Source organism: Mytilus edulis, chromosome 3 (genome assembly GCF_963676685.1).
Source record: "Mytilus edulis chromosome 3, xbMytEdul2.2, whole genome shotgun sequence".
NCBI lineage: Eukaryota > Metazoa > Mollusca > Bivalvia > Mytilida > Mytilidae > Mytilus > Mytilus edulis.
In genome coordinates this window covers 25,430,305-25,457,068 of record NC_092346.1, presented here as the reverse complement: position 1 = coordinate 25,457,068, position 26,764 = coordinate 25,430,305, and the positions used below count along the sequence as shown (strand labels likewise).

At 32.3% G+C, this 26,764-nt stretch overlaps 2 protein-coding genes across 3 annotated transcripts; both read left to right on the top strand.

Annotated features, from left to right (window-relative positions):
• Positions 1 to 3,754: 3,754 nt before the first annotated feature.
• On the top strand, positions 3,755 to 18,095 carry LOC139516057 (BTB/POZ domain-containing protein 9-like). 2 transcript variants are annotated; one of them, XM_071305870.1, is made up of 12 exons: positions 3,755 to 3,861; positions 6,620 to 6,819; positions 7,816 to 7,951; positions 8,537 to 8,767; positions 9,317 to 9,581; positions 9,961 to 10,180; positions 10,574 to 10,693; positions 11,468 to 11,577; positions 12,170 to 12,359; positions 12,898 to 13,005; positions 13,901 to 13,979; positions 14,489 to 18,095. In XM_071305870.1, exons 2-12 carry the CDS (start codon positions 6,635 to 6,637, stop codon positions 14,708 to 14,710), a joined length of 1,866 nt encoding a protein of 621 aa, XP_071161971.1. In that variant the 5' UTR covers positions 3,755 to 3,861; positions 6,620 to 6,634; the 3' UTR covers positions 14,711 to 18,095. The 2 variants fall into 2 exon arrangements, with proteins under 2 accessions (XP_071161971.1, XP_071161972.1); XM_071305871.1 differs by having other exon boundaries at positions 3,759 to 3,865.
• LOC139515123 (uncharacterized) lies at positions 3,996 to 5,117 on the top strand. Its single transcript, XM_071304685.1, has one exon. It carries the CDS (start codon positions 3,996 to 3,998, stop codon positions 5,115 to 5,117), a length of 1,122 nt encoding a protein of 373 aa, XP_071160786.1.
• Positions 18,096 to 26,764: the final 8,669 nt, after the last annotated feature.

Genomic DNA, 26,764 nt, shown 5'->3' with positions numbered 1-26,764 from the left:
TGAATGTGTCAACTGTGGTTACAGCAACTGTGTGGACTGGCAGTACATTCCACTGAGTAATGGTGTATGGAAAAATGAAAATTTCTATGTATCTTTTTTGGTAGAAATGTGTCTGAAAGCGAAACTATGATTTATTGCGGGTTCTACTGTCTGTTGGTATGAGGATAGCAGATGGGATTGCTACGATTTGGTGTACTATTTTGTAGAACATTATCAATCTTGTGCGTATTCTTCTTTCCTGTAGTGTGGGCCAGTTTAATGAGTTTATCATGTCTGTAGGACTGCTGATGTTATGGTACCTATTATAGACATATCTGGCAGCTCGTCTTTGGACCATCTCAATTTTAGAGGTTTGTTCAACTGTGTGAGGGTCCCATACTGAACATGAATATTCAAGCTTAGGACGAACTAGTGCCAGATATGCCTGGGTTTTGATGTTCTGGCATGATATTTTTAAATTTCTTTTTAAGAAGCCCAAAGATTTGTTACCATTAGCTATGATGTTGTCTGTATGTTTTGACCATTTTAAGTTTGCTTGTAGTGTAATGCCCAGATATTTAGCTGAAGTGACTAGTTCAAGTTTATGATTGTGCAGGATATAGTCATGTTTAAACTGTTTTTTTCTTTTGTGATACTGTAAGGACTATGAATTTGTCTGGATGGAAAGCCATCAACCAGTCTTGCTCCCACCTAGCAGCTGCATATAAATCTAACTGGAGTGCATCACAGTCACTTTGAGATTTTATGGTTTTGTAGATGATACTGTCGTCGGCAAACAGTCTGAGCTTACTGGATTGTAAGTATTCTGGTAGGTCGTTGATGTATACCAAGAATAATACGGGACCCAGAACTGTGCTAATTTCATATATAGAGATGCAATGTACTCAATATACAGGTGCTGTAGTTGCTCCTAGATGTTGCTACTTAAAAATAGACAGATCACAATAAGAAAATTAAAGTTATTTCTTGGATATTGAAGTTAAACTGTCGTTGAGTCCTTTTATTTTGATAAACTAAGCCTTCCCTATGACTGGTTACATCTAATGGACTGAATAGACGCAAGAAGAATGATAGCTATGAACAGATTTTGATCGATATAAATTCTAAGAAACTCGCTATATTAATATCACAGGAATATTTTTCAAAGAAATTATATCGCCATCTGGTACGTCCCTGAACTTGATAATAACCTCAGAGAAATTGTCTTTCAAACAATAGATAGGCTCATATGCAAAAAGGTCTTAGGTAGATATTGATTAAAATGTGAATTGAAGAGGAAGTGCATGCATTATATATGGTATACGGCAGTGATACAAAAATAGAAACTTTCATTTGAAAGGAACAAAAATTCAATATATGTTATAGCCAAATGCGTGTACTATATGTTAAACTATAACTGAGATATACAGATTTTCTATCAATACCAAAACTTACTGAGAGTTCTCTTATTTGGGACTCATACGTTAATAGTGGCTAAGTAGCTTTGTTAATTTCCTCACCTTTTTTCGCTATAACGTCGACAACAAGAATACTTGAAATAGATGTATACAAGATTGAGCAAAGAAAAAAACACAATGATAGTAGTATTTTGACAACAAAAAACGTGCATAAATAATACCATTTCAAAGAAAAATCGAAGTGCTCTTGCAGAATTCACTAAATTGTTTGTCCTCTCTATGAATTAATATATTTGAATCCAACAGTTGAAACCCACATGTTCTTGTTTTCGGTCTGTAATATTCATATTAGTATTTTCAATAACCATTTGCATTCTATGAAAAGTGAAAAGAATAGATATAGTGTGTAACACCCCACCCTACAACCCATCAATACATGACCAAGAACCTTTATGACGGGGGAGGAGGGCGCCATATGATTATTTAGGTGTTTTTTTTCAGATATGTAATATGCTCATGGATATGTAATATGCTCATGGATACGTAATATGCTCATGGATATTGTGGACCGGGAAGAGCAGAAATAGTCAAGAAGTGTTGTGTAAAGGATCTGATGTTTAAGTATGCATCACAGTACTCAAATTACACATATTTATCAATAAAAACAGCGGAAATCTTCTTCTTTTTTTATGTGAACTAAACGAACTGTCTTTCAACATAGGTAATTATATGTAGACTTGCACAAACCTTTCAGAGTTATTGTCAACAGATGATGCAGCCACTGGAAAAAGTCAAATATGAGGAAAAGTCGCCATGCGACGTCCACAAAATGTCATTTTTTAACCAGATGCTCCGCAGGGCGCAGCTTTATACGACCGCAGAGGTCGAACCCTGAAAATTTAGGGCAAGTATGGACACAACTTTCAAGCTTGATACAGCTCTGAATTTGGATTGTGATATTAAATAGTTGATACAGCAAAGGTTTCTTCCAGAAAATTAAAACAAATTGAAATTTGAAAAATTTTGAAAAAAATAAATTTGAACCCCATAAAAAAATTTTGAATCCCTCTTGGAGCAATTACACCCACACTCAAACCCAGACTTTCCTTTGTAGCATGGATCCTTGTAGCACGATTTCAGAGAGATCCATATTCTTAAACACGAGTTATTGTCTGGAAACAAGAAAAATGCTAGTTTTGGCCCCTTTTTTGCCCTTAATACCTAAACTGTTGGCACCATAACCCACAAAATGAATCATTGTGGTATTTCACATTATGGTACAATATCAGAGCAATTAAATACTTATACACAAGTTAATATCCTGAAAGTAGAAAAATAAAATTGAGAATGAAAATGATGAATGTGTAAAAGAGACAACAACTCGACCATAGAACAGACAACAGCAGAAGGTCACCAGTGCTTGTTTTTTACCCTTTCGGGCCCCTAATTCCAAAACGGTTTGGATCATCATTCCCAAAATCAATCGCAACCTTCCGCTTGTGGTATTGAACCTACTTATCAAATTTCATAGATTCGTTCAATTAAACTAAAGTTATTGTCCGGACACCAAATGTGTCTTAGGACGACGCAGACGACGACGACGACATCATACCATCATGCCAAGAAATTGCCTCCGTTGAAATTCTGCAAATATCCCATAGAGCAAATTACATGCATGATTTATATTCGGTGACCATTTGGTATATGACCGGCGTGTTCTAACATGTACAAAAAGGTCATAAATTATATAAATTAATTTGTTGAATGAAATCAAATCTTTAACTACTAATGATCGAGTGCCGTAAGAGGTCTACCGGAATTTTTAGCTAGCATTTCTTGGCATGTATACCATCCCCCCCAAAAAAGGCCGGTCGTATAAAAATGAGCAAATTTTATATGTTACAAGCATTCATTACTCCTCATTCCAGAATCATGGATAGTTTGGAAATAAGTTCAAACCAATTTTTTAAGATTCCGAATATGAACTCAAATTTAAATTGATAAAACTGTATATTAAATAAGGGCGATATATCTACAAAATAAACCCAGAATGGAAACTTTTTTTCTGGATCACAAAAAAAAACATACAGGAAAAAAACGGTCAAAATATGTGCAATTTTTCAGAGATAATTTCAGAATTTAAATTCATATTTCCAGTTAATGACTATATGTGCTGGAACCATTATACTAGCAGTACTAACAGTATTGTAGTCCCTGCTTTGTTTAGTCACGGTGTACACGTAACTGCCATTACAACCAGAACGACAAAAAACGGCGTTCCCATAATACGCTACTATTTTTTTATACGGTGCATGGGGACGAAAATAACTGTCTACTGTAGGTACGAGGGACACAGCGTCTGTTTAGTAATATTTCAAGAACAAAATGTCGGAATGTTTTCATTTTGATTGTTGAGGAAATTTTTATGCGTTCACTGATATTTGCACAAACTTGATCAATATATGCAAGTATAATAATATAGTGTGTTTTATGTGTCGTTTATTTACAATGTCACGGCGATATGTAACACTCAAACTTGAAAATATCGACGAACAGTAGTCGGTACCGGTCGGCCCCTGTTTCCACCAACCGATAGACATGTTCAAAGCCACGAAAGTTGACATCAAACTTATAGAACCAGAATTCACATACAAAGCTGGTGTAGATGTCATGCTAAGGAGATCACCAAGTTATTGGAGTCGTCTAGGTAGCTCAAAGAACAGAACAGCCGAACAAACTGTTGAAAGTAAACAGGTTGTAAAGGACCTATTAGGAGACAGCACAGACTCAACAGTAGTGGCATTCACTGATGGTTCATGTCAAGGTAACCCGGGACCATGTGGGGCAGGAGCAGTAGTATATTCTGGAAATAGCCAAGGCATAAGTCTAAAGAGGCCAGTAGCTAATAGAGGATCGATACTTCTTGCTGAACTAGTAGCCATACTAATGGTCCTGGAGCACTGTATAACGACTATAAAGGACCAGTTTTCTGAGCTTAAAATACTGTCAGATAGCCAGACTGCTGTAGGCATCTTGACTCTGAACTGGAAATCTTCTAACTACATCGACACAATTACTGATATCAAAGAATGCATGGGAACGCTCTTAAGACACGGCATACTAACAACCCTATCTTGGATCCCAGGCCATGCTAATATAGCCGGGAACGAGATAGCGGACCAGTTGGCAAAAGACGCTGCAAAAGAGGCCTCATCACTAAATGATCAGTATAATGTCATAACCATGTCAGATGTAAGATGTGCAGTCAAGATGTCTACAAAACTCAAATGGCAAAGCAGATGGACAATTAGTGAAACTGGAAGACAGCTTTTCAACCTAATTCCTATCGTTGGTAAGGACGCACAACTAGACAAGCCTAACAACCAAATAGGAAGAATATTGTCAGAAATAAGAACGGGCTACAGCAGACTTAACAAATACAGAAACCAAATCGGTCAATCCCTCACGCCATATTGTGAATGCGGAGAAGAAGAAACATCAGAACACTTCCTGCTATACTGCCCAAGATACCAACAAGAAAGAGAGGACATGCGAAGACAAATGGAACTACTTAACATCGATCCAACAAATATACAGTCAATACTAGCACCACCAAAAAGGGAAACCTACGAAGCAACATCGCAAATTGTAGGGGAATATATTACAAAATCAGGGAGATTCCAAGAACTTGCAATCCCTGATTCCCGATCCTGCGCCTAAACAAGTATACCAAAGTACCGCGAGATATTACCTCGAGCAACGGTGTACCATAAGAGGAGGAAGATAGCACACAGAGAACAGTAGTGTCAATTATTGACCTTAGGATCAGGATCAGGAACCAATAATTATATCTGAGCTTTAAACTACATCGTTCCAGATTAATTCAAAATAGATTGCATAAATTTTAAGTATTGAAAATGAATATTCAACACGTATAATATGGAACACATCATTTAGTTAACAGAATAAATAAAGATTCATAATTTTTTCTTAAATTTTGTTTATAAAGTTTGTTTATATAATCATGTATAATAGTTCAAGAAAAAAACAAAAATATTTTTGTAGAAATAAACGTTTTTTATCATGTTTGTTCAAGGAAAATAATCAGAAAAAATAAATTGTGACTTTTTGTCCCGTGACTTTTTGTCTGTGACTTTCTGTCCTACATTCATTTATCATTACCCCAAAAAATATTCAGATAACCTTGTAATTTGTTCTGTCTGAACAGTTTTTAGATCTAGCATTTACCAGATATATAGAAAATAAAGTACTAACAAGACATCCAAGAGATGCTAGTTATGTACACAGACCTAAAAATTTCTAACTGTACAGTTTTGTCTGTATACTATACATGTTTAATATCACAATTTGTCCGCCATTACAGCACGCCACAAGGTTCAGTTAAATTTTTCTATTATTCAAAATATCTAATGCCACAATGGAAAAGTGGTTGTTTGTATGAGGTCAATATTTCAAGCAGCACAGATTCCCCGGTCAACTGGCCCAGATTTCCAAACAGCGACAAGGTGTTAAATGTTACAATGTACCATGTACATGTATTTGAGAAATTTTCAAGGTGTAAACATTGCCTTTTTTGTCCATTGGTGTGGATGCATGGCTCAGTGGTAAAAGACTGCTGGCTAATTAGCTGCTACAGTATTGAAGGTCCTTTGTTCATGATGAACAAACTGAGTCTAGGCTTATGAAATTTCAGTTAGTGATGCATCTCCATTAATCTATATAGGGAGTGTACATGAATTCCACTGTACCCTCACAGCTCACGAGGGATGCTTTGCATGTCAGAGGAACTTACATACATATAACTGTTATCATGAACCTTATTTAATTACTGTTAAAACAGAAAAGTCACTAAATTATTTAATTCAGGTATCCAAGATAAACAGATAGAAATGAATTAGGCCAAATAAAAATGTATGTGTGGTTCCAGTTACATCTGAAAAAAAGTTAGGGTAGGTAGGTAGGGATTTTTTTAATTTTATGGTTTTTTTTTACATTGAGTCTATGGAAGCAACATTCTGACTTTAACAGTGCTTAATGAAAAATGACAATAAAATCTTTAGGGTAGGCTATTTTTAAGCCGAAAAAGTAGGGACGGTAGGGTCACTGGAACCACACATATATTTTTATTTAGCCTTAGTTATAGTACTAACTGTACTACTACATATGTACTTGTATTACATGTACCATTATTATTATTTCAGAATTAGGATGACATAATGTGTGACAGTAGACATTTACGTTCTCCAACACCGGCTGGTATAGTAGATCATGTTTCGTCTTTGTCAGAAAATCTTGGTGAACTGGTAGACAGTGCTGATTACAGTGATATTACATTAATTGTTGAGGATGACAAATACCAGTCACATAAAGTTATATTGGCTGCCAGGTCGGACTACTTCAGGTAAGAGGTTATATCTGTCTTACATAAAGTTATATTGGCTGCCATGTCGATTTGTCTGATATTCTAAAGAACACTGAACATGCATGACTAGTCAACTCGAACTGTTGGTAACTTTTATTTGTACATCATGTTTTAAGGGTCATCTGGACATTGTCAAACTTATCTTTTCTTTTGCATTATCATTCTTGAAGTGACAGTCTCATACATGTATGTATAAAGCAAAATAGGACATGCTTGGACATGTACAATGTTCTGCAGATATAAAAAAAATCTTCTGCCTCTGAAGAGATTTTTTTTTACAAAAGATTATTACTTGAATGGCTAAGTTTACTTTTATTTATAAAACTTGAATATATAGACTTTCTTTTGATAGAAAATAGTTTGTTTTCAAAATAAACTGCTATGTAGTTACTGTCGTCACATACTCTGGTATAATTAGCTGAAATCTTTTCTGCATGTGATAACCCTATCCAGGACACTTTTCATTAGAATTTGTACAACCTCACAGCACAAGTATGAGGGAGAAACTGTGATGTAAAAAAAATTAAACAAACAGGGATTTATTAACTGATTCTGAAATAGAAATCAAATGATAAAAAAATAAACTCTAAAAAAAAGAATTAACTGGAAATGATTATAATAAGTACTTCATATTACTGAATGAATATTCTTGTGAAACAAAGCCATTGCAATATGATAAAAGATATTTTTTGGTATTTAGCATGTTTAGCTGTCTCTATAACCATGATAACATATTCAAATACATTTTGTATGTCATGTACCATGTGTACAGTACCCGGTACTAGTCTATTGTAAATACTCCTGTCTACATGATCATATAGATTCTGTAATATCAAGGCCTTTAAAGAAAGTCATTGAGTACATGTAAAGAAATATATGAAATGTCATATTAATTTTAAATTAAAGGCAACACATGTATAATGAGTGTATATAAATTCTATGTGACCTAATTAATTTTTCTATTTATGTTTTCAGAGCATTGCTCTTTGGGGGTATGAGAGAATCTCAACCTGGCACAACAGAGATTGAGTTAAAAGATACATCGTCTACAGCATTCAGTGTATTGCTGAAGTATATTTATACAGGCAGGATAAACCTACTTGAAATCAAGGTAAATGCTGCTATAAATAGAAGACTAGGAAACTTCTACTTCACATGTATACACTTTTTTCCCACAGACACACACTGGCCCACACTGCCTGACTGGGAACCATTATTTTTTCGCACTCAGCACAGTTCCTACCGTTATGATAGTAGTTACCTATTTAAAGAATAATCAAGGCCTTGGAAATAATTCTTGTGTATCTCAGCTAGCTGGTCCTAAAAATGAGACATATCTGTGTATTAACAGTTTATTGGTTGTAAGAGTTAGTTTGTTGTGTCATATTTCACACATAAAAAAAACCAGTTGGGAACAGTGTTCTCCCCAGGGCCTTTTAGTGTCATGGTAATGTGATGCTATATTTCTTGAATGTGATGCTAACTGAATTGGTTTTGGTATATATTTTGTTATGAATGTGATGCTATAATTTTAATAACAAGATGATATTTCAAATTTCCCTGTTTTCCAGGATTCTAGATAAAATGTCTGGGGAGAACACTGGGGAAATCAGATCTGTGATGTTGATATTTTTTATCTCAGCTTTCTCTGTAACCAATATTATACTATTTACATTGTATATTTATGTTTTCACAGGAAGAGAATTTGTTAGATATACTTGGTATGTCACATCGGTATGGATTTATGGAACTGGCTTCTTCCATCTCTGACTACTTGAAGGCTATCTTGAATATCAACAATGTTTGTCTGATTTATGACATTGCTAATATGTATTCTTTGATGTCCTTGTGTCAAGTGTGTAAAGAATTCATTGACAGAAATGCCTTAGATATTCTTCATGGAGAAGCATTCCTTACTCTCTCACAGGTAAGACTGACTTACAACTGTTTCTGTTTTCCTTATTCTGACCAATACTTTGGGTGGCATTAGTTTTAAGATCTGAAAAGAAAAAGTCCTGGAATTCAAGGGGAAAAAGTTAAATAAGATACAGTGAAGCTGTTTAAATAAAGATTTGAGAGAGTGAAAAATAGAATTTATTTAGTTTGTTTGGTTGTGCGATCAGTCTTTTATTGACTGTACAAGTTAGATTATGTCTGTTATGATTTTGTTTGTGGTATTGATTTATGGGAACTATTAGATGATAGAATTATTATTTAACAAAACTATTGGAAAATTGCGTAGACGGAAGAGATTTCAGAAATATTGTTAAACAAAACTGTTGGTACATGTACATGTAACCCCATTTAATGGCTTTAACAGAATTTAAAAGGATGATAAGAAATATTATTTAACAAAACTGTTTGCAACCCCTTTATATTACATTGACTAAAGAAGATGGATCAGGGTAAAAAATCAGCATGATCAGCAGAAAATAAATGTCAGTTGGTATAATAATTGATGTATCTTATTTTTCAGAGTTCTGTAAAGGATTTGATTTGTAGAGATTCATTTTGTTCACCAGAAATAGAGATATTTAATTCGATTGTTCTTTGGGCAGAACACAATACAGGGCAGGATCCTACCCCTATCTTAGATGCTATACGTTTACCACTAATGAATATGCAAGAATTGTTGAACAAAGTGAGACCTACAAAACTAGTTTCCCCAGATTCGATCTTGGATGCCATCAAAGTTCAAACAGAATGTAGGAACATGGAACTGAAATACAGAGGCCTTCTGGGTAATACATAATTCCAAATAATTTAAAGATATAATGATATACACTTATGAGTCTCAAGGTTTTTTGTGTTGTTACTGTCTTATTAATGTATACCCACATCTTTTATTCAAATGAAGTTACTATTAAATTGTTTTGTCTACTGTTAATTCAAGTATTTTAGTGGGTACAAATATTTGATTTCCTGAATTTTCCTCTGGTCTGCATACAAGCCTACAGAAAATTCGTGATCGTTGAACAATTCATGAATTAAATATGTGGTTAACCCCCACAATTCATGTAAATTGGTATTCCAGGAATTAAATGAATCCAAATTATCTAAAAATTCAAGAACTTAAAATTAATTTGCTTGTTTCTAATGAGAACATTATTTCTCGAACAGTTGTTGATGAGAATGTAGCAACAACAAGATTTGGAGCCCAAGTAATGAAAGGTGAGATGAAACAAGCCTTGTTAGATGGAGATAGCAGTAATTATGATTTAGACAGAGGTTTTACCAGACATCCTATAGACGATAACTATGAGGCTGGCGTTGTGATCAAACTGGCACAACCGTACATACTCAATACATTTAAACTGTTGTTATGGGATCGAGATATGAGGTAAGTTGAAATAAACAGTCTGTAACATTAATTGTCTCCCTTTTGTTTCACTAAGATTAGTTCTGACAGATATTGATAGTATGTAAGTGTATATTTTTGCCCATTACTAGTATTAAATAATGGTATAATTTTGCCAACTGCTGGTAGTAGATAACTAGGATTGATTAATGATCTACTGATCTACAAATGGTCGATTGTTGTGTGATTATTTGCAGTATTATCATTTATTTCAAAACAGTTTGAAAGCAAGGTTACTTTAAAACTGACCTTTAAAAAAGTGCAACCTTTTTTTTTCAAATGGAACTAACTCATTTGAGAATGGCTTGGCTTCATTTTGTGGGCTCACTGTTGTTTGCAATTATGTTAAAAACATGTTCTTTTTTATTTTTGCAGGTCTTACTCCTATTTTATTGAAGTATCAATGGATGACAAGGACTATGAAAAAGTAATTGATCATACTAAGTATCTGTGTAGATCATGGCAAATTCTTCATTTCCCTCCAAGGGTTGTCAGGTAAGTGATTTATTAAGGGCTGTTCCAGAATAAATGCATTTGGGTGGGGGGGGGGGGCATTAGAGGTACCTCCATCCCCCATCTGATAAATTTTAGAACAGTTCTAAACAAATTAATAGAAGTTAATGATAAACTCCACTGTTGACCAGTCTTCTGAAAGGTGGTAAGAATCTTTCCATTTGTAAAAAAAATACCGTTGAGTTATCTATTATTATGCAATTTTCTTTGCTAGTATGTTATTAAATGATATCCTGCAAAGAGCTATAATATCTTACAAATGCTTCTATCTTTCAACAGTTTTGCACACCATAATACTCATTCAATCTCACTTTCTAAATAATATACTAACTTTTTCTCACAAACATGAAAAAAAATCAAAACTATTAGTATATCAAATGTTTTGTACTCTGTATCAGAATAGAAGATGAATATTACCACCATTACTCACGTCCCACTGAGTAAACATACAATGCTGAAAAGGAAACATTTTTGTTGTTGACATTTGATAGATTTTTAAACAAAACCAACGTGAATTTATACAAACATATTTGCATCAAACCTGCACATCTATCAACTTTCTTTAATACACTTATCATGCTTATTGTAAATACTTTTAAAAATATATTATTATTCCAATTTTATTCAAAACATCTTGATACATGGCACCAACTGTATGATACATTTGATTTCCATTCATGTTATACTTCTTGTTATTAGAAGCAGGGATGGAGTGCAGTATAGTAATATCTCGCAATACATCTTTTTATTCTGTAGGTTTGTACGAGTTGTAGGAACGCACAATACTGTCAATAGAGTGTTTCATTTGGTTGCGTTTGAATGTCTGTACACAAACAAGCTTTTCCAGTTAGAACAAGGATTAATTGGTAAGTATTTATTTTGATTGAAAATTGTTGTCTTCTCTGTAAATGAAGGTACTTTATTTAAAAGGATAGAAACTTAAAGAAAAGATAATTGATGTAAATTTTCATCAGAAGAAATTAGCACATTAAATGTGTTCTTGACTCCTGAATATTTAATGCATGAGTCTTTCTATAGTTTTGTGTACCTCCTTTTTTGCATGAAATAACAATGGCATAATATGCTTTTGATTATTTCATGGTCTTTTTTTACATCACATTTTGATATTTTATCTTGACTCAATAGGAGAGGTGGTTACTGGTGTACCTGAGTCCAACAGTTTGTAAAACTTTTTTTAATATTTTTCTCAGCAGATAACATAGCTTGTTGAAACATAGGTTCCTTCTGGTAATTCCATACTGTTACATATTTTTTTCAGTTCCTTCAATGTTCTAGTTCCAGTTTGCCAAAACACATCTTAAAGCTTTCATGCATATATATATGAAATTTTCATCACATTTTTTATTTGATATCCACTGTAAACACTTGTCAGTTATTAAGATTATATACATGTAGGTGTAGCAGAAAATATAATAATTATTTAACTTTATATTTTAGTGCCATCAGAGAATGTTGCAACCATATCAGCTAGTGCCTGTGTAATAGAGGGAGTAAGTAGGAGTAGAAATGCTTTGATCAATGGAGATATCCGACATTATGACTGGGATTCTGGATACACATGTCATCAGTTAGGAAGTGGTGCTGTCATTGTACAATTGGCACAGCCATATATCGTTGATTCTATGAGGTAAATAGGAAAATATTAATAAGGAGATATGGTATGATTGCCAATAAGACAGCTCTCCACAAGAGACCAAAATTACATAGAAGTTTACAACTATAGGTCACCATACAGTCATAATCAATGAGCAAAGCCCATACCAAAGTTGGCTTTAAAAGACTCTGAAATGTGATTTTTTTTTTATATATTTTTCTCATGATGTTTAAATTTCCTTATGATTATAACTTGACAGTTTGTTATGAGGACAAAAGAAAGAAAGGAGGCAATAAGGGTTTCTCAGTCAAATTAAATCAAACTGAAAGTAAAATGTGGATTTTTTTAAAAACATAGTAGAAATCATTGTGTATCGATGTATTAACTTGAATGGTATGGTAAGACATCCATTTGAAGGATAAGGGTTCATTTTTCATATGGGAGGTTTAAAAATAATTTATAAAGATAAGGTTTTTGACAAAGACAGATATATACTTATAAATATATATACCGGTATATATCAGTATATACTTCTTAATGATTTTTTCATACCTGTATATATTTATTTCAGACTGCTGTTGTGGGACTGTGATGACAGAAGTTATAGTTATTACATAGAGGTGTCAATTGATCAGAAAAACTGGCACATGGTCATTGATAAGAGGAACGAGCCATGCAAGTAAGTATTGTTATTTATTATTAGTCCACATGAGCAAAGCAAGCAGTCGTCTTGAACTAGATGTAGGTTGCAAACTCTTTGTGGAAAAAAGAACCTTCAGATATTTGATTAAACATATTTGTTTGAGAAGTAATTTAAAAGTGTTATGACCATGATGAAACCCACATGCAGAAATCAATTAGATTTGTTTATTCTGAAACAATAACCTTTTTAATTTGACTAAAAATCTTACAAGAAAAATATAAAACAGGAACTTTTTCGTTTACCTGATTAATTTTAACTGTAATATATAATGTGAAAAGTGTCACAGACTCTTCACTATTTTACTTTCAAAATTAGTTATACCATCATACGCTATTGCACAATTGTACATTCCAGTAAATGTTGAGATGAAGAACAGCAATGAAGTGTTATTCCTTTTACATTTTATCCCCCCCCCCCCCTTTTCCCCCTCTATATCATGGCCATATTTCAATCAAGCATACTCCATATTCTTTTTAACTTCTTCATTAACAGGTTATTATTATTGTACAACATTGCATAACTGTAAGTTATTGCAATGTTTTATTATTGCAAAAATGTGGAAGGGTTATAATCTCAATAATTTAAACTTTTTTTCACAATATCGCAAATATAAAAATCGCATTTTAGTCTGAAATGACTAAATCACAATAATAAATACATGCAATCATTTCTGAATTTACCACAATATCGCAAATATAAAAATCGCATTTTAGTCTGAAATGAATAAATTCACAATAATAAATACATGCAATCATTTCTGAATTTACAGTATATATTCAAATTTCAACATGACGTGTTCTGTTTTATTTCATAACTGAAAAATTTGATTAAGTTTGTAAAAAGAGCATATAACAACATATTGTTTATTCAGGTCTTGGCAGCACATAACTTTTGATAAAAGACCTGTAGCATTTGTAAAGATTGTTGGTACAAGTAACACTGCAAATGAGGTAAGATCTAATGTTGAGCATGATTCTCTTTGAAAATTTATCGTATGTTCCATTCACATTATAAAATAAGGAGATGTGGTATGATTGCTAATGAGTTGACTATCCATAAGGTACCAAATGATGCAGATTTTAACAACTATATGTTGTCAAATAGCAAACCCATATAAAATAGCAAGCTAGAAAAGGTTCCAACAATATGAAAAAATGAGAAAACCAATGGCCTGATTTATACATATAACAACAAACAGAAAACAGAAAACAAATATGATATAGAGTAACAAAAGACAAGCACAGAATTACAGGCTTCTGACTTGAAACAAGCACATACAGAATTTGGTGGGGTTAAATTGTTCATCTGGTGGTTTTTATGAGAATGTTTTGTTGTAACAAAGAAATACTGCTAAATGTAAAAGATAAATTTTACTAATGCTTGTCAGATATTTTTGTATTATAAAAACATTGATATAATTTGAAAATTTGTACATTAAAAATAAACATTTTTATTTCAGGTTTTCCATTGTGTTCATTTTGAATGTCCTGCTGAGACAAGCATCAATATGTCAAACCAAGGAGGGGCATGCTCACTTCCTGTTAATCCAAGTGGATCAGCCAGTAACAATAGTATTCAAACACCAAGTTCTGAGAACTATATAAGTGCAGAATATTCCCCACAGGATGCCCCAGAGGCAGACAGAATGGACACGCATGATTCTAGTGATTCAGAGAGCTGACAAGGAACAAAGACACATTCTGTTAAAATGGAGGCCCATTATTTCAGATGATTAAAAAAGCTGACAAGAAAAACAGAAGTAGAAGCAAATTTATTAAGTTGTGTTTATGATATTGCTTTTATGCAAAAGGGTAAGGGGTGATCAAGCTTTTTACTACATTTGCATGTATTACTGCTAGTGTTTAAAATTATGATCTTCATGTAGATTTATTTATACAAACCACCCCATTGTACATTTGATGAGCCATTTCATTTTTTTGTACATGTATATAGTATTTTCAGATGTATATAAATGCATTGCTTTGATAAGTTATTAATTTCATTGATTAGTCATTTTAGAATGAAGGACAAATGAGAAAGAGAGAATGAGAGAAACAAGCCCACTTCTAAAAATAGAATATGATTGTGTTGGTGTTATTTTTAAATTGCTGTTTAACAGTAAAAACTCTTGAAATAAAACTAATTTTTATATTTTTAAATGCATAGTCAATTATATTTCACAAAAATCCATGCAGATTTTTTTTTTGTGTTGAGTGCAATAAATTTAGTTTTCCAATAAAACATGTTACTTACCAAAACTAAATGAAAGCAGATCTGCCAAAACTTAAAATCAATTTAGTGTAGGCTGAGAGAACGTGAGCAAGGTTGTGCCAAATACTGTGGATTCAATTTTGTAAGTACAAATTTTTGTGGTGTAATAAACACAAGATTCATGCTTTATCATTTGTTTTTATTAAAAGAATATGGAATTTTTATTTTATGTTGAGAATTGAAATTTGCTAAGGGCTGTTCCAAAATTGATTATGGTGGTGAATGGGAGGGGACTCAAATTGATTGTGGGAGGTTGAAGTATCCTCAGAATTATAATCACAATTGATTATTATTATTATGGGTAGTGGTGTTTGTAAAATGTTGCTCCCATGTACCTCATGCATTTAATTCTGGAACAGCTCCTAATGCTATCTATAAAAATTTGTACTTACAAAATATGATGATCCATAATTAAATGGGTTTTTTTTGTGAAATCCATGACGAAGTTATATAAGATTGACTGTGATATATATAACATAAATGATTGTTTCCCTTATTTGAAAAAAATCAAAATCTACATACTCTAGATTCTGTAGTTGTGATTAAAAACTATTTCTTAAAAAATGATGATACTGTTAGACATATATTTTTTATGACCTCAGATTGCAGAATTGTTTTGAAAACTTAAGGCTGTGAATCCTGTCAGAGATAACGAATTGTATTAAGCTTCTGTGGTATTTGATTTGGCTAATTTTGAAAGATTTTTGACAATGTGCAATATTTTTTCCATTGATAGTTTATAATAATAAACTTATGATTCCATGGTACAAAACCAGGCATGAAACAGAATTGATAAATTTTATCTTGTTTATTAAAAAAAAAGTAAATTATTCAAAAGCTCTATATTTGGAAAGAAAACCGTCTCTTTAATTTCCAGATGCTTAAAATTTTCAGCTGTTCACTGTTCCAGTAATACTGGCAAGTAGCAGTAATGACTATGACTTGGAATAAAAACATCAACACACTGCTGTTGAATCAAACCTGTTGCAAGACACCTTTTTTTTATCAGTATTTATATGAAGATACAAGTGCTATATTTTTTTTTCATTTTGTGTAATTTTTTGTGTTGTTTATAAATGTATTGAACTAGTTTAGTTTTATACTTGTATGTAATGGCTAGTGAGTTTTAAGAGTCTTTCACATTTTCATTTTGTAGTAAAAACGTTAATATATTAAGAAAATCTAAGTCAAAATATTAAAACGCACATTCCAGAACATATTTATATGGAATAAAACATTGCCTTGATTTTCAACATTGACTGTGAGAATTAATTAATAATATTTATTCATATTGTCATTTTTCATGCAAAATTTATTATAGAAGTGAATGTATAATAAATAATTTGACAAAGCATGATAATTGTGCCTTCTGATCTTCAATATTTTGTCTGATTATTTTATTTTTTTAAGTTTTAATTTGATATATTTCACTGTCTTCCCTTTTCAGTCATTTTCACAGTTTAATAGTTGTATGAAACTAATAAATCAACATATAAAGTTTTGAAGAAAAAACAAAAATGCTCAGTGACTTCCAAAGTTTTGGTAAATTTGTGTATGTTTTTACCCAAAAAAGTTTTTCATAGTTTTTTAGTTTATATTTTTTGTATATTAAATTACTCTAATCGCTGTGATACTGTGTAAAATATCTACTGTGTCAGAATTTCTACAAATAGATAAATTAATTAGTCATATTTTGTTCAGCTTCAAGGTTGATAGCATCATTTTTGTAGTCTTGTTATTGTGTGAATTACTTTAACAAACCATGTTTAGGTTGTTTTTGTGTCAATGAAGTTCACAAACCATATTTAGCTTTTCATCCACTCATAGCCTGTTAGTTAGGAATCAATCTAAAAAAACATCCTGATCTGAACAACTTTCTCTCTTCGTTTTGAGTGATAATTTTTTTTTTTAATAATTGCATGTCAAAATTAACTTTTGAATAATATAGAGAACAATTCCCTGTGTTGACCTATAAATCAGCCTATGATCATTTCATGTTGTTAAAAAATGTAATCCTTATTTTACTGTGTATAAAACTATTGTCAATGCTCATGAATTTTTAGTATGCCCGAAAATTGGGTTGCAATGGTTTTATTTATTTTATTTTTTTTCAAGACAGATTTTGTTAACAAAAAGCTTTGCAATGACTTGAGTTTGTATAGAATTTAAGTGGCATAATTCTACCAGTATAAACAATACTCATCCCGTTTAACAAGATGATATTTCATTCAGGTTTTTCTGGTTTCAAAATTGTTTGAAGAAAAGTCTTAATTTAGTAAGACAATAATGAGTTTATGATTCATTTGAATACAGCTTAACTAACATAACTAATTTCTAAGGTATACGCGGGAAGTGTATTTTTGAAATTTTATTTTCTTGTTAAAGGATAAATTCTGAATTATGATAAATTGTTAGACCTGTTAAACATTTTTGGATGAAATATTCAAGGTCAAGCAAAACACTGACACTGACTGGTTACCCGTCTTGTCCTGTCTCTTGTGCTTCTGTAATGATGAAAATTCTTCCCCAAACACAAAGACGATTCCGGTGTTTCACAACATTAGAATAATACAACACTTGCCTAGTCTTGCAATGGTCAGTTAATCTTCATTTTAATGCATCTCAGACTACTGTTGTTGAAGTAATTTATTGCGTTTTGAAACCATTAATTTATGCAAAGTTTGTTGCATAATAATATTTGAAGAGACTACCATATTGATTTGTTTTTTTTAGGTAAAATTATTGTTTGTGTTACAATGTTAATTTTTCATACTTAATAAAACATTGTTTTATGATGTTTGCATTTAATTTCTGGCCATTCGTTTGATGTGTTTTATCTTTTGATTTTGCCATTTGATTAGAGACTTTCGTTTTGAATTTTCCTCAAAGTTCAGTATTTTTGTGATTTTACTTTTTGGTGTGCTTTCAACTTGCCAATGCAACTGGTGTAAACCATTTGACAACCAGGTGCTCTGCAGGGCGCAGCTTTATACGACCGCAGAGGTCGAACCCTGAACAGTTGGGGCAAGTATGGACAAAACATTCTAGAGTGATACAGCTCTGAATTTGGATTGTGATCAAATTTTTGACATTACATGGTTTTTTTTTACACAAAACAAATGTCAAGATTTTACAAATTTTACAATTAAAGATTTCTTCTTCAAACTTTTTAAATCTAAAATTAAATAGTTGACACAGCATAGGTTTCTGACACAGAATGAATGTGGTCTAATGAACTTAAAAGTTTGTTTTTGCCTTTTAGCAATTCACTATGCTGTTTAATATTAAACCTCTTAAAAAAATGTTTGAAGAAATTTTTTTTTTATTTATGAAATCTGAAATGAGAAAAATTTAACCCCCCCCCCCCCCCCTTTTTCACATCCCCGTTTCCTTTTTTCCAAAACTGATATCAATTCAAATTTCTAATGGAGTTTGCAACAATAACTACTCTTTTAAATACATCATAAAATATTAAAATGTAAAATAAAGTGCTTGTTATCACTGAATGGTAAAGATTGGTTGGTAGTAAAAGTGAATATACATTGTTTATTGTATAAAACAATAAAAAAAACTTCATCAGCAACATTTTATATTGGCAAATTTCCAATGAAGTTATTTACATAAAGTAATGGGCAAATAAAAATAGAAAATGACATCATAGTCATGTCTGGCAAATGTCCAACATACATTATCTAAAAACATTTTAGATAAGATAAGGAAATAAGATGTAAAAAAACTGCTTGTTATCACTGAATGGTAAAGATTATTTTAATTTATCAGTTGGTAGTAAAAAGTGAATATACATTGTATATTGTATATAACAAAGATTTAAGTTGATTCTGGACAAAGAAAGATAACTCCAATTAAAAAAAAATCTTGCTATTGCACAATATTTTGCAATTAGATATTTCTTGCTTACTATTCTGGACAAAGAAAGATAACTCTAATTAAAAAAAAATTTGCTATTTCACAATATTGTGCAATTAGATATTTCTTGCCATTGCGCAATACTGTGCAATTGAAAAGACTTGCTATTGCACAATACTTAATATAATAATTTTAGATCCTGATTTGGACCAACTTGAAAACTGGGCCCATAATAAAAAATCTAAGTACATTTTTGGATTCAGCATATCAAAGAACCCCAAGATTTCAATTTTTGTTAAAATCAGACTAAGTTTAATTTTGGACCCTTTGGACTTTAGTGTAGACCAATTTGAAAACAGGACCAAAAATGAAGAATCTACATACACAGTTAGATTTGGTATATCAAAGAACCCCATTTCTTCAATTTTTGATGAAATCAAACAAAGTTTAATTTTGAACCCCGATTTGGACCAACTTGAAAACTGGGCCAATAATCAAGAATCTAAGTACATTTTTAGATTCAGCATATCAAAGAACCTAACTGATTGATTTTTTGTCAAAATCAAACTAAGTTTAATTTTGGACCCTTTGGACCTTAATGTAGACCAATTTGAAAACAGACCAAAAGTTAAGAATCTACATACACAGTCATGACAGTTAGATTCGGCATATCAAAGAACCCCAATTATTCAATTTTGATGAAATCAAACAAAGTTTAATTTTGGACCCTTTGGGCCCCTTATTCTGTTGGGACCAAAACTCCCAAAATCAATACCAACCTTCCTTTTATGGTCATAAACCTTGTGTTTAAATTTCATAGATTTCTATTTACTTTAACGTTATGGTGCGAAAACCAAGAAAAATGCTTATTTGGGTCCCTTTTTGGCCCCTAATTCCTAAACTGTTGGGACCTAAACTCCCAAAATCAATACCAACCTTCCTTTTGTAGTCATTAACATTGTGTTTAAATTTCATTGATTTCTATTTACTTAAACTAAAGTTATAGTGCGAAAACCAAGAATAATGCTTATTTGGGCCCTTTTTTGGCCCCTAATTCCTAAACTGTTGAAACCAAAACTCCCAAAATCAATCCCAACCGTTCTTTTGTGGTCATAAACCTTGTGTCAAAATTTCATAGATTTCTATTAACTTAAACTAAAGTTATAGTGCGAAAACCAAGAAAATGCTTATTTGGGCCCTTTTTGGCCCCTAATTCCTAAAATGTTAGAACCAAAACTCCCAAAATCAATACCAACCTTCCTTTTGTGGTCATAAACCTTGTGTTAAAATTTCATAGATTTCCATTCACTTTTATTAAAGTTAGAGTGCGAAAACTAAAAGTATTCAAATTTTGCGGTCGTATAAAAAGCTGTTATATTTGGTAGGATTGTTTGCACTAATTGTAGTTGCCCTCATTATACGGTCATCATGATGTGATTATTATCACAGGAGTTAGAATATTTTTTGGAGTATTGAAATAGTCCCCTTTTAAACTCCACTGAGATCATTTTTCAGAAAGCTTTAATACTTAGTAGGGTTGTTTTTTATTAAGGGGTATTACCATATTAATTATTTTGATTTAATTATTTTTATTGAATTTTGGAATTTTTAAGGACACCTACAATTAATATTTCTCCAAAACCTTTTGGATTTTATATTTTTCCAAATGTTAATGTCAAAGATGTTTACTGTTTACATAGATACATGTCTTTGTAATGGACTGATACAGAAATGGAAATGCGTAACTTGAGCACGTTCTAATACAAGAGTGCACACGCTGAAATGTCTCGCCTTCTTTACTTATCATTGATATTATGTTGATAGTCCTAAATATAAAGCTTTATTACAACTGTCACATAAACTCAACATTAACAAAGAAAACTAAACATTGATCAATGAACCATGAAAATGAGGTCACGGTCAGATAAACCATGCCAGGCAGACATGTACAGCTAACAATTCTTCAATACCACAAATATAATTGACCTATTGCTTATAGATTAAGAAAAAAAGACCAAAACACAAATACTTAACACTTAGCAATGAACCATGAAAATCAGGTCAAGGTCAAATAAAACCTGCACAACTGACATGTATATCATAAAATATATCCATACACCAAATATAGTTGACCTATTGCAGATAGTATTAGAAAAATGGACCAAAACTCAACCAGATGCTCCGCAGGGTGCAGCTTTATACGACCGCAGAGTTCAAACCCTGAACAGTTGGGGCAAGTATAGACACAACATTCAAGCTTGATACAGCTCTGAATTTGGATTGTGATTAAAAAGTCGACGCAACATAGGTTTCTGACACAGAATAAATGTGGTCTAAGAACTTAAACTTAAAAACTGAAAAATTTTAAATTGGACATTTACCTATTATGGTCCAATATCCAAAATCTAAATACATGGTTAGATTCAGCATATCAAAGAACCCCAAGATTCATTTTCTGATGAAATCAAATAAAGTTCAATTTTGGACCCTTTAGACCTCAATGTGGACCAATTTGATAACCGGGCCCAAATATCAAAAATCTAAATGCATGGTTAAATTCAGCATATATCAAAGAACCTCAAGGATTCAATTTTTGTTGATATCAAACAAAGTTTAATTTTGGAACACGATTTGAACCAACCTGAAAACTGGCCCCATAAGAAAAAATCTTAATACATGTTTAGATTCAGCATATTCAAAGAACCCCAAGGATTCAATTTTTGTTGAAATCCAACAAAGTTTAATTTTGGAATACCTTGAAAACTGGGCCCATAATAAAAATCTAAGTACATTTTTAGATTCAGCATATCAAAGAACCCCAAGAATTGAATTTTTGTTGAAATCAAACAAAGTTTAATTTTGGACCCTGATTTGGACCAACTTGAAAACTGGGCCCATAATCAAAAATCTAATTACATGTATAGATTCAGCATATCAAAGAACCCCAAGAATTCAATTTTTGTTAAAATCAAACTACATTTAATTTTGAACCCTTTGGACCTAAATGTAGACCAATTTGAAAACGGGACCAAAAATTAAGAATCTACATACACAGTTAGATTCGGCATATCAAAGAACCCCAATTATTCAATTGATGAAATCAAACAAACTTTAATTTTGGACCCTTTGGGCCCCTTATTCCTAAACTGTTGGGACCAAAACTCCCAAAATCAATCCCAACCTTCCTTTTGTGTTCATAAACCTTGTGTTAAAATTTCATAGATTTCTATTTACTTAAACTTAAGTTATAGTGCGAAAACCAAAATGTCTTCAGAAGACAACGACGACGGCGCCAACGTCATACCAATATACGACAGCAAAAAAAATTTTGCGGGCGTATAGAAACTTAACTTTGACCACTGAACCATGAAAATGAGGTCAAAGTCAGATGACACCTGTCAACTAGACATGTACACCTTACAATCATTCCATACACCAAATATAGTTGACCTATTGCATATAGTATTAAAAAAACAGACCAAAACACAAAAACTTAACTATAACCACTGAACAATGAAAATGAGGTCAAGGTCAGATGACACCTGTCAGTTGGACATGTACACCTTACAGTCCTTCTATACACCAAATATACTAGACCTATTGCTTATAGTATCTGAGATATGGACTTGACCACCAAAACTTAACCTTGTTCACTGAATTATGAACTGAGGTCGAGGTCAAGTGAAAACTGTCTGACCGGCACGAGGACCTTGCAAGGTACGCACATACCAAATATAGTTATCCTATTACTTAAAAGAGAATTTAACATTACAAAAAATTTGAACTCTTTTTTCAAGTACCGTAGTCACTGAACCATGAAAATGAGGTCAAGGACATTGGACATGTCACTTACAGAAAGTTTGTAACATGAGGCATCTATATACAAAGTATGAAGCATCCAGGTCTTCCACCTAAAATATAAAGCTTTTAAGAAGTTAGCTAACGCTGCTGCTGCCGCTCCCGTAGCCGCCGTATCACTATCCCTATGTTGAGCTTTCTGCAACAAAAGTTGCAGGCTCAACAATACTGAGGCTAGGCAAATATTTTTATGCCCCACCTACGATAGTACAGGGGCATTATGTTTTCTGGTCTGTGCCTCCGTTCGTCCCTCCATTCGCTTCAGGTTAAAGTTTTTGGTCAAGGTAGTTTTTGAAGAAGTTGAAGTTCAATCAACTTGAAACTTAGTACACATGTTCCCCATGATATGATCTTTCTAATTTTAATGCCAAAATATAGTTTTGAGTTTTGACCCCAATTTCATGGTCCACTGAACATAGAAAATGATAGTGCGAAGTTCAGGTTAAAGTTTTTGGTCAAGGTAGTTTTTGATGAAGTTAAAGTTACATCAACTTGAAACTTAGTACACATGTTCCCTATGATATGATCTTTCTAATTTTAATTCCAAATTAAAGTTTTGACCCCAATTTCACGGTCCACTGAACATAGGAAATGATTGTGCGAGTGGGGCATCCGTGTACTATGGACACATTCTTGTTGATTACTCAATTGGTCCATTTATTGTGTGAGAGGTTGTATGAATAAAAGTAGATTTGGAGTGTATTAATAAGACAGCAGCTAAATAACACAAAACAAAAACATCTAGAATTCTTTTTAATGGTTGTGTGTTGTTCTATACATTTTCTTATTTAGATTTCTGATATCATTCTTTTCCAGTACAAGAGTGTTTGTAGATTTTGCTTTTCAATTTGTTGACATATATCCCAACATTTTTTTATTGTTAATTTTGTACAAATACTTCTATCAACAAGTTGAACTGTGGTCACTTATAAAACCTCCACTATGAGTATTTGTTTAACAGGAAGATAAGTGACCAATGTGAATTAATATCACACAGTATAGCATGCTTACTTGATTCTTTGAACTCATTTTCAGGAATGTCTGATTAATTTTATCATTTCTGAGAATAATAGCTTTTATTTTACAAAAGAAAGGATGGACAGATTTTAATGAACAAAACCTCCTTCTTATGAACTTGCAATATGTTTCACATTTGTGATTTCTGTGCATTAGCTGACTATGCAGTATGGGCTTTGCTCATTGTTGAAGATTGTAATAGGACCTATAACTGATAATTTGTCTGTGTCGTTTGGTCTCTTGTGGTGAGTTTTCTCATTGGTTATCATTCCACATCTTCTTTTTTATATTGCAAGTTTAAGATTAAATAAACCATACACCTGACAACTTCATACAAGGAACTCCATGAGCACTTTTGCTCAACCTGTGAACAATACAGTAGTTGTTGGTTAAAAAAGAAAAGAAAAATTAAACTAAGCTGCAGTGAATCATCAGGTTAGATGTGAGAGAATAAATTACACAAGAGAAAAGGTGTTCTCCTGATGTTATAATATATATCTGCAGAGTGCATAAAAATTAAAAAGTATGGTATTTTTTATAAATCAATTTTTACTAATATCTTTTCCATTTTACAACAGAATATCACAAAGCTTGTTCTAGATAACCATATTCTAACAGATACATAATATTCAAACAATACTCATTCATCAAGAACTAAAACATAACATATGTCACTTGGTCCACATAATTATTCACAACCACATTACATATACATGTAAAGGAAAGGCAAATGTTGTCAGGTAGTAAACGAGACAAATATTGACCAAAAAACGTAGGATATCTACAGATCACAGTACAGCCTTTAAATCTCAACCCGACCACATGATATGTCCTTAAATAATCTTTGACCTTCAATTATTATATCTTATATATATTTTTTGTTGTTAGAGAATATGGTTTTACTCATAACTGAAGGATGTACTGTGGCCTGTAGTTGTTCAAACGTTATTTGATCATAAGGGGGTTTTGCAGTCATACCACATCTCCTTATTTTCATAATACATTGTATTCATATAAATAAATTGCACATATATAGTGTGGAGACCAATTTTATGAAAAAGAGGGACTAGGTGCTTGTTACCACCTCCCATAACCATGATAACAGACTTGATTTCAAGATGAACCAGATGCTCCGCAGGGTGCAGCTTTATACGACCGCAGAGGTCGAACCCTGAACAGTTGGGGCAAGTATGGACACAGCATTTAAGCTTGATACAGCTCTGAATTTGGATTGTGATTAAATAGTTGACACAACATGGGTTTCTGACACAGAATGAATGTGGTCTTTGAACTTAATCTAAATACATGGTTAGATTCAGCATATCATAGAACCTCAAGAATTCAATTTTTGATGAAATCAAATAATGTTCAATTTTAGACCCTTTAGACCTCAATGTGGACCAATTTGATAACCAGGCCCAAATATTAAAAATCTAAATACATGGTTTGATTCAGCATATTGAAGAACCCCATATGTTCAATTTTTGTTGAAATCAAACAAAGTTTAATTTTTGACCCTTTGGACCTTAATGTAGACCAATTTGAAAACAGGACAATACTGTGCAATTGAATATTTTTTGGTATTGCACAAAACTGTGCAATTGAAAATTTCTTGCTATTGCGCAATATTGTGCAATTAGATATTTCTTGCTATTGTGCAATACAGTGCAATTGAAGATTTCTTGCTATTATGCAATTTAAAATTCTTGCTATTGCACAATACTGTGCAATTGAAGATTTCTTGCTATTGCGGAATACTCACTGTGCAATTGAAAATTTCTTGCTATTGCACAATACTTAATATAATAATTTAACTTGAAAACTGGGCCTATAATCAAAAATCTAAGTACATGTTTAGATTTAGCATATTAAAGAACCCCAAGAATTCAATTTTTGTTAAAATCAAGCTAAGTTTAATTTTGGACCCTTTGGACCTTAATATAGACCAATTTGAAAACAGGACCTTAATATAGACCAATTTGAAAACAGGACCAAATTAAGAATCTGAATACACGGTTAGATTTGGCATATCAAAGAACCCAATAATTAATTTTTTGATGAAATCAAACAAAGTTTAATTTTGAACCCTTTTGGCCCCTAATTTGTTGGGACCAAAACTCTCAAAATCAATCCAAACCTTCAATTGTGGTCATAAACCTTGTGTTAAAATTTCATAGATTTCTATAAACTAATACTAAAGTTATTGTGCATAAAAACCTAGAAAAATGCTTATTTGGGACCTGTTTTTGGCCCCTCTTCCTTTTGTGGTCATAGACCTTATGTTAAAATTTCATAGATTTCTGTTTACTTATACTAAAGTTATTGTGCGAAAACCAAAAAAATTGCTTATTTTGGCCCTTTTTGGCCCCTAATTCCTAAACTGTTGGGACTAAAACATCCAAAATCAATCCCAACCTTCCTTTTATGGTCATAAACCTTGTGTTTAAATTTCATAGATTTCTATTTACTTTTCTAAAGTTAGAGTGCGAAAACCTAATGTCTTCGGACGAAGACGACAACGACGCCAACGTGATACCAATATACGACCAAAAAATTTTCAACTTTTGCGGTCGTATAAAAATTATAAATTTTAAAGCTGTATAACAAATAAACTACAAGTAGGTGCAATATGAAATAAATATTAACCATTATCAAGAATTTTGTAAAATGAAATCTTAAATACAGATGAAAAAAAACCTAAACAAAAAATCCAGTAAGCTAC

Excerpts from the sequence above, each read along its gene's own strand:
- LOC139515123 (XM_071304685.1), top strand. The coding sequence starts at position 3,996 with ATGTTCAAAGCCACGAAAGTTGACATCAAACTTATAGAACCAGAATTC.
- LOC139516057 (XM_071305870.1), top strand. The coding sequence starts at position 6,635 with ATGTGTGACAGTAGACATTTACGTTCTCCAACACCGGCTGGTATAGTA. Across the intron at positions 8,768-9,316 it reads CATTCCTTACTCTCTCACAG|AGTTCTGTAAAGGATTTGAT; the intron begins GTAAGACTGACT and ends CTTATTTTTCAG. Across the intron at positions 13,006-13,900 it reads AAGAGGAACGAGCCATGCAA|GTCTTGGCAGCACATAACTT; the intron begins GTAAGTATTGTT and ends TTGTTTATTCAG.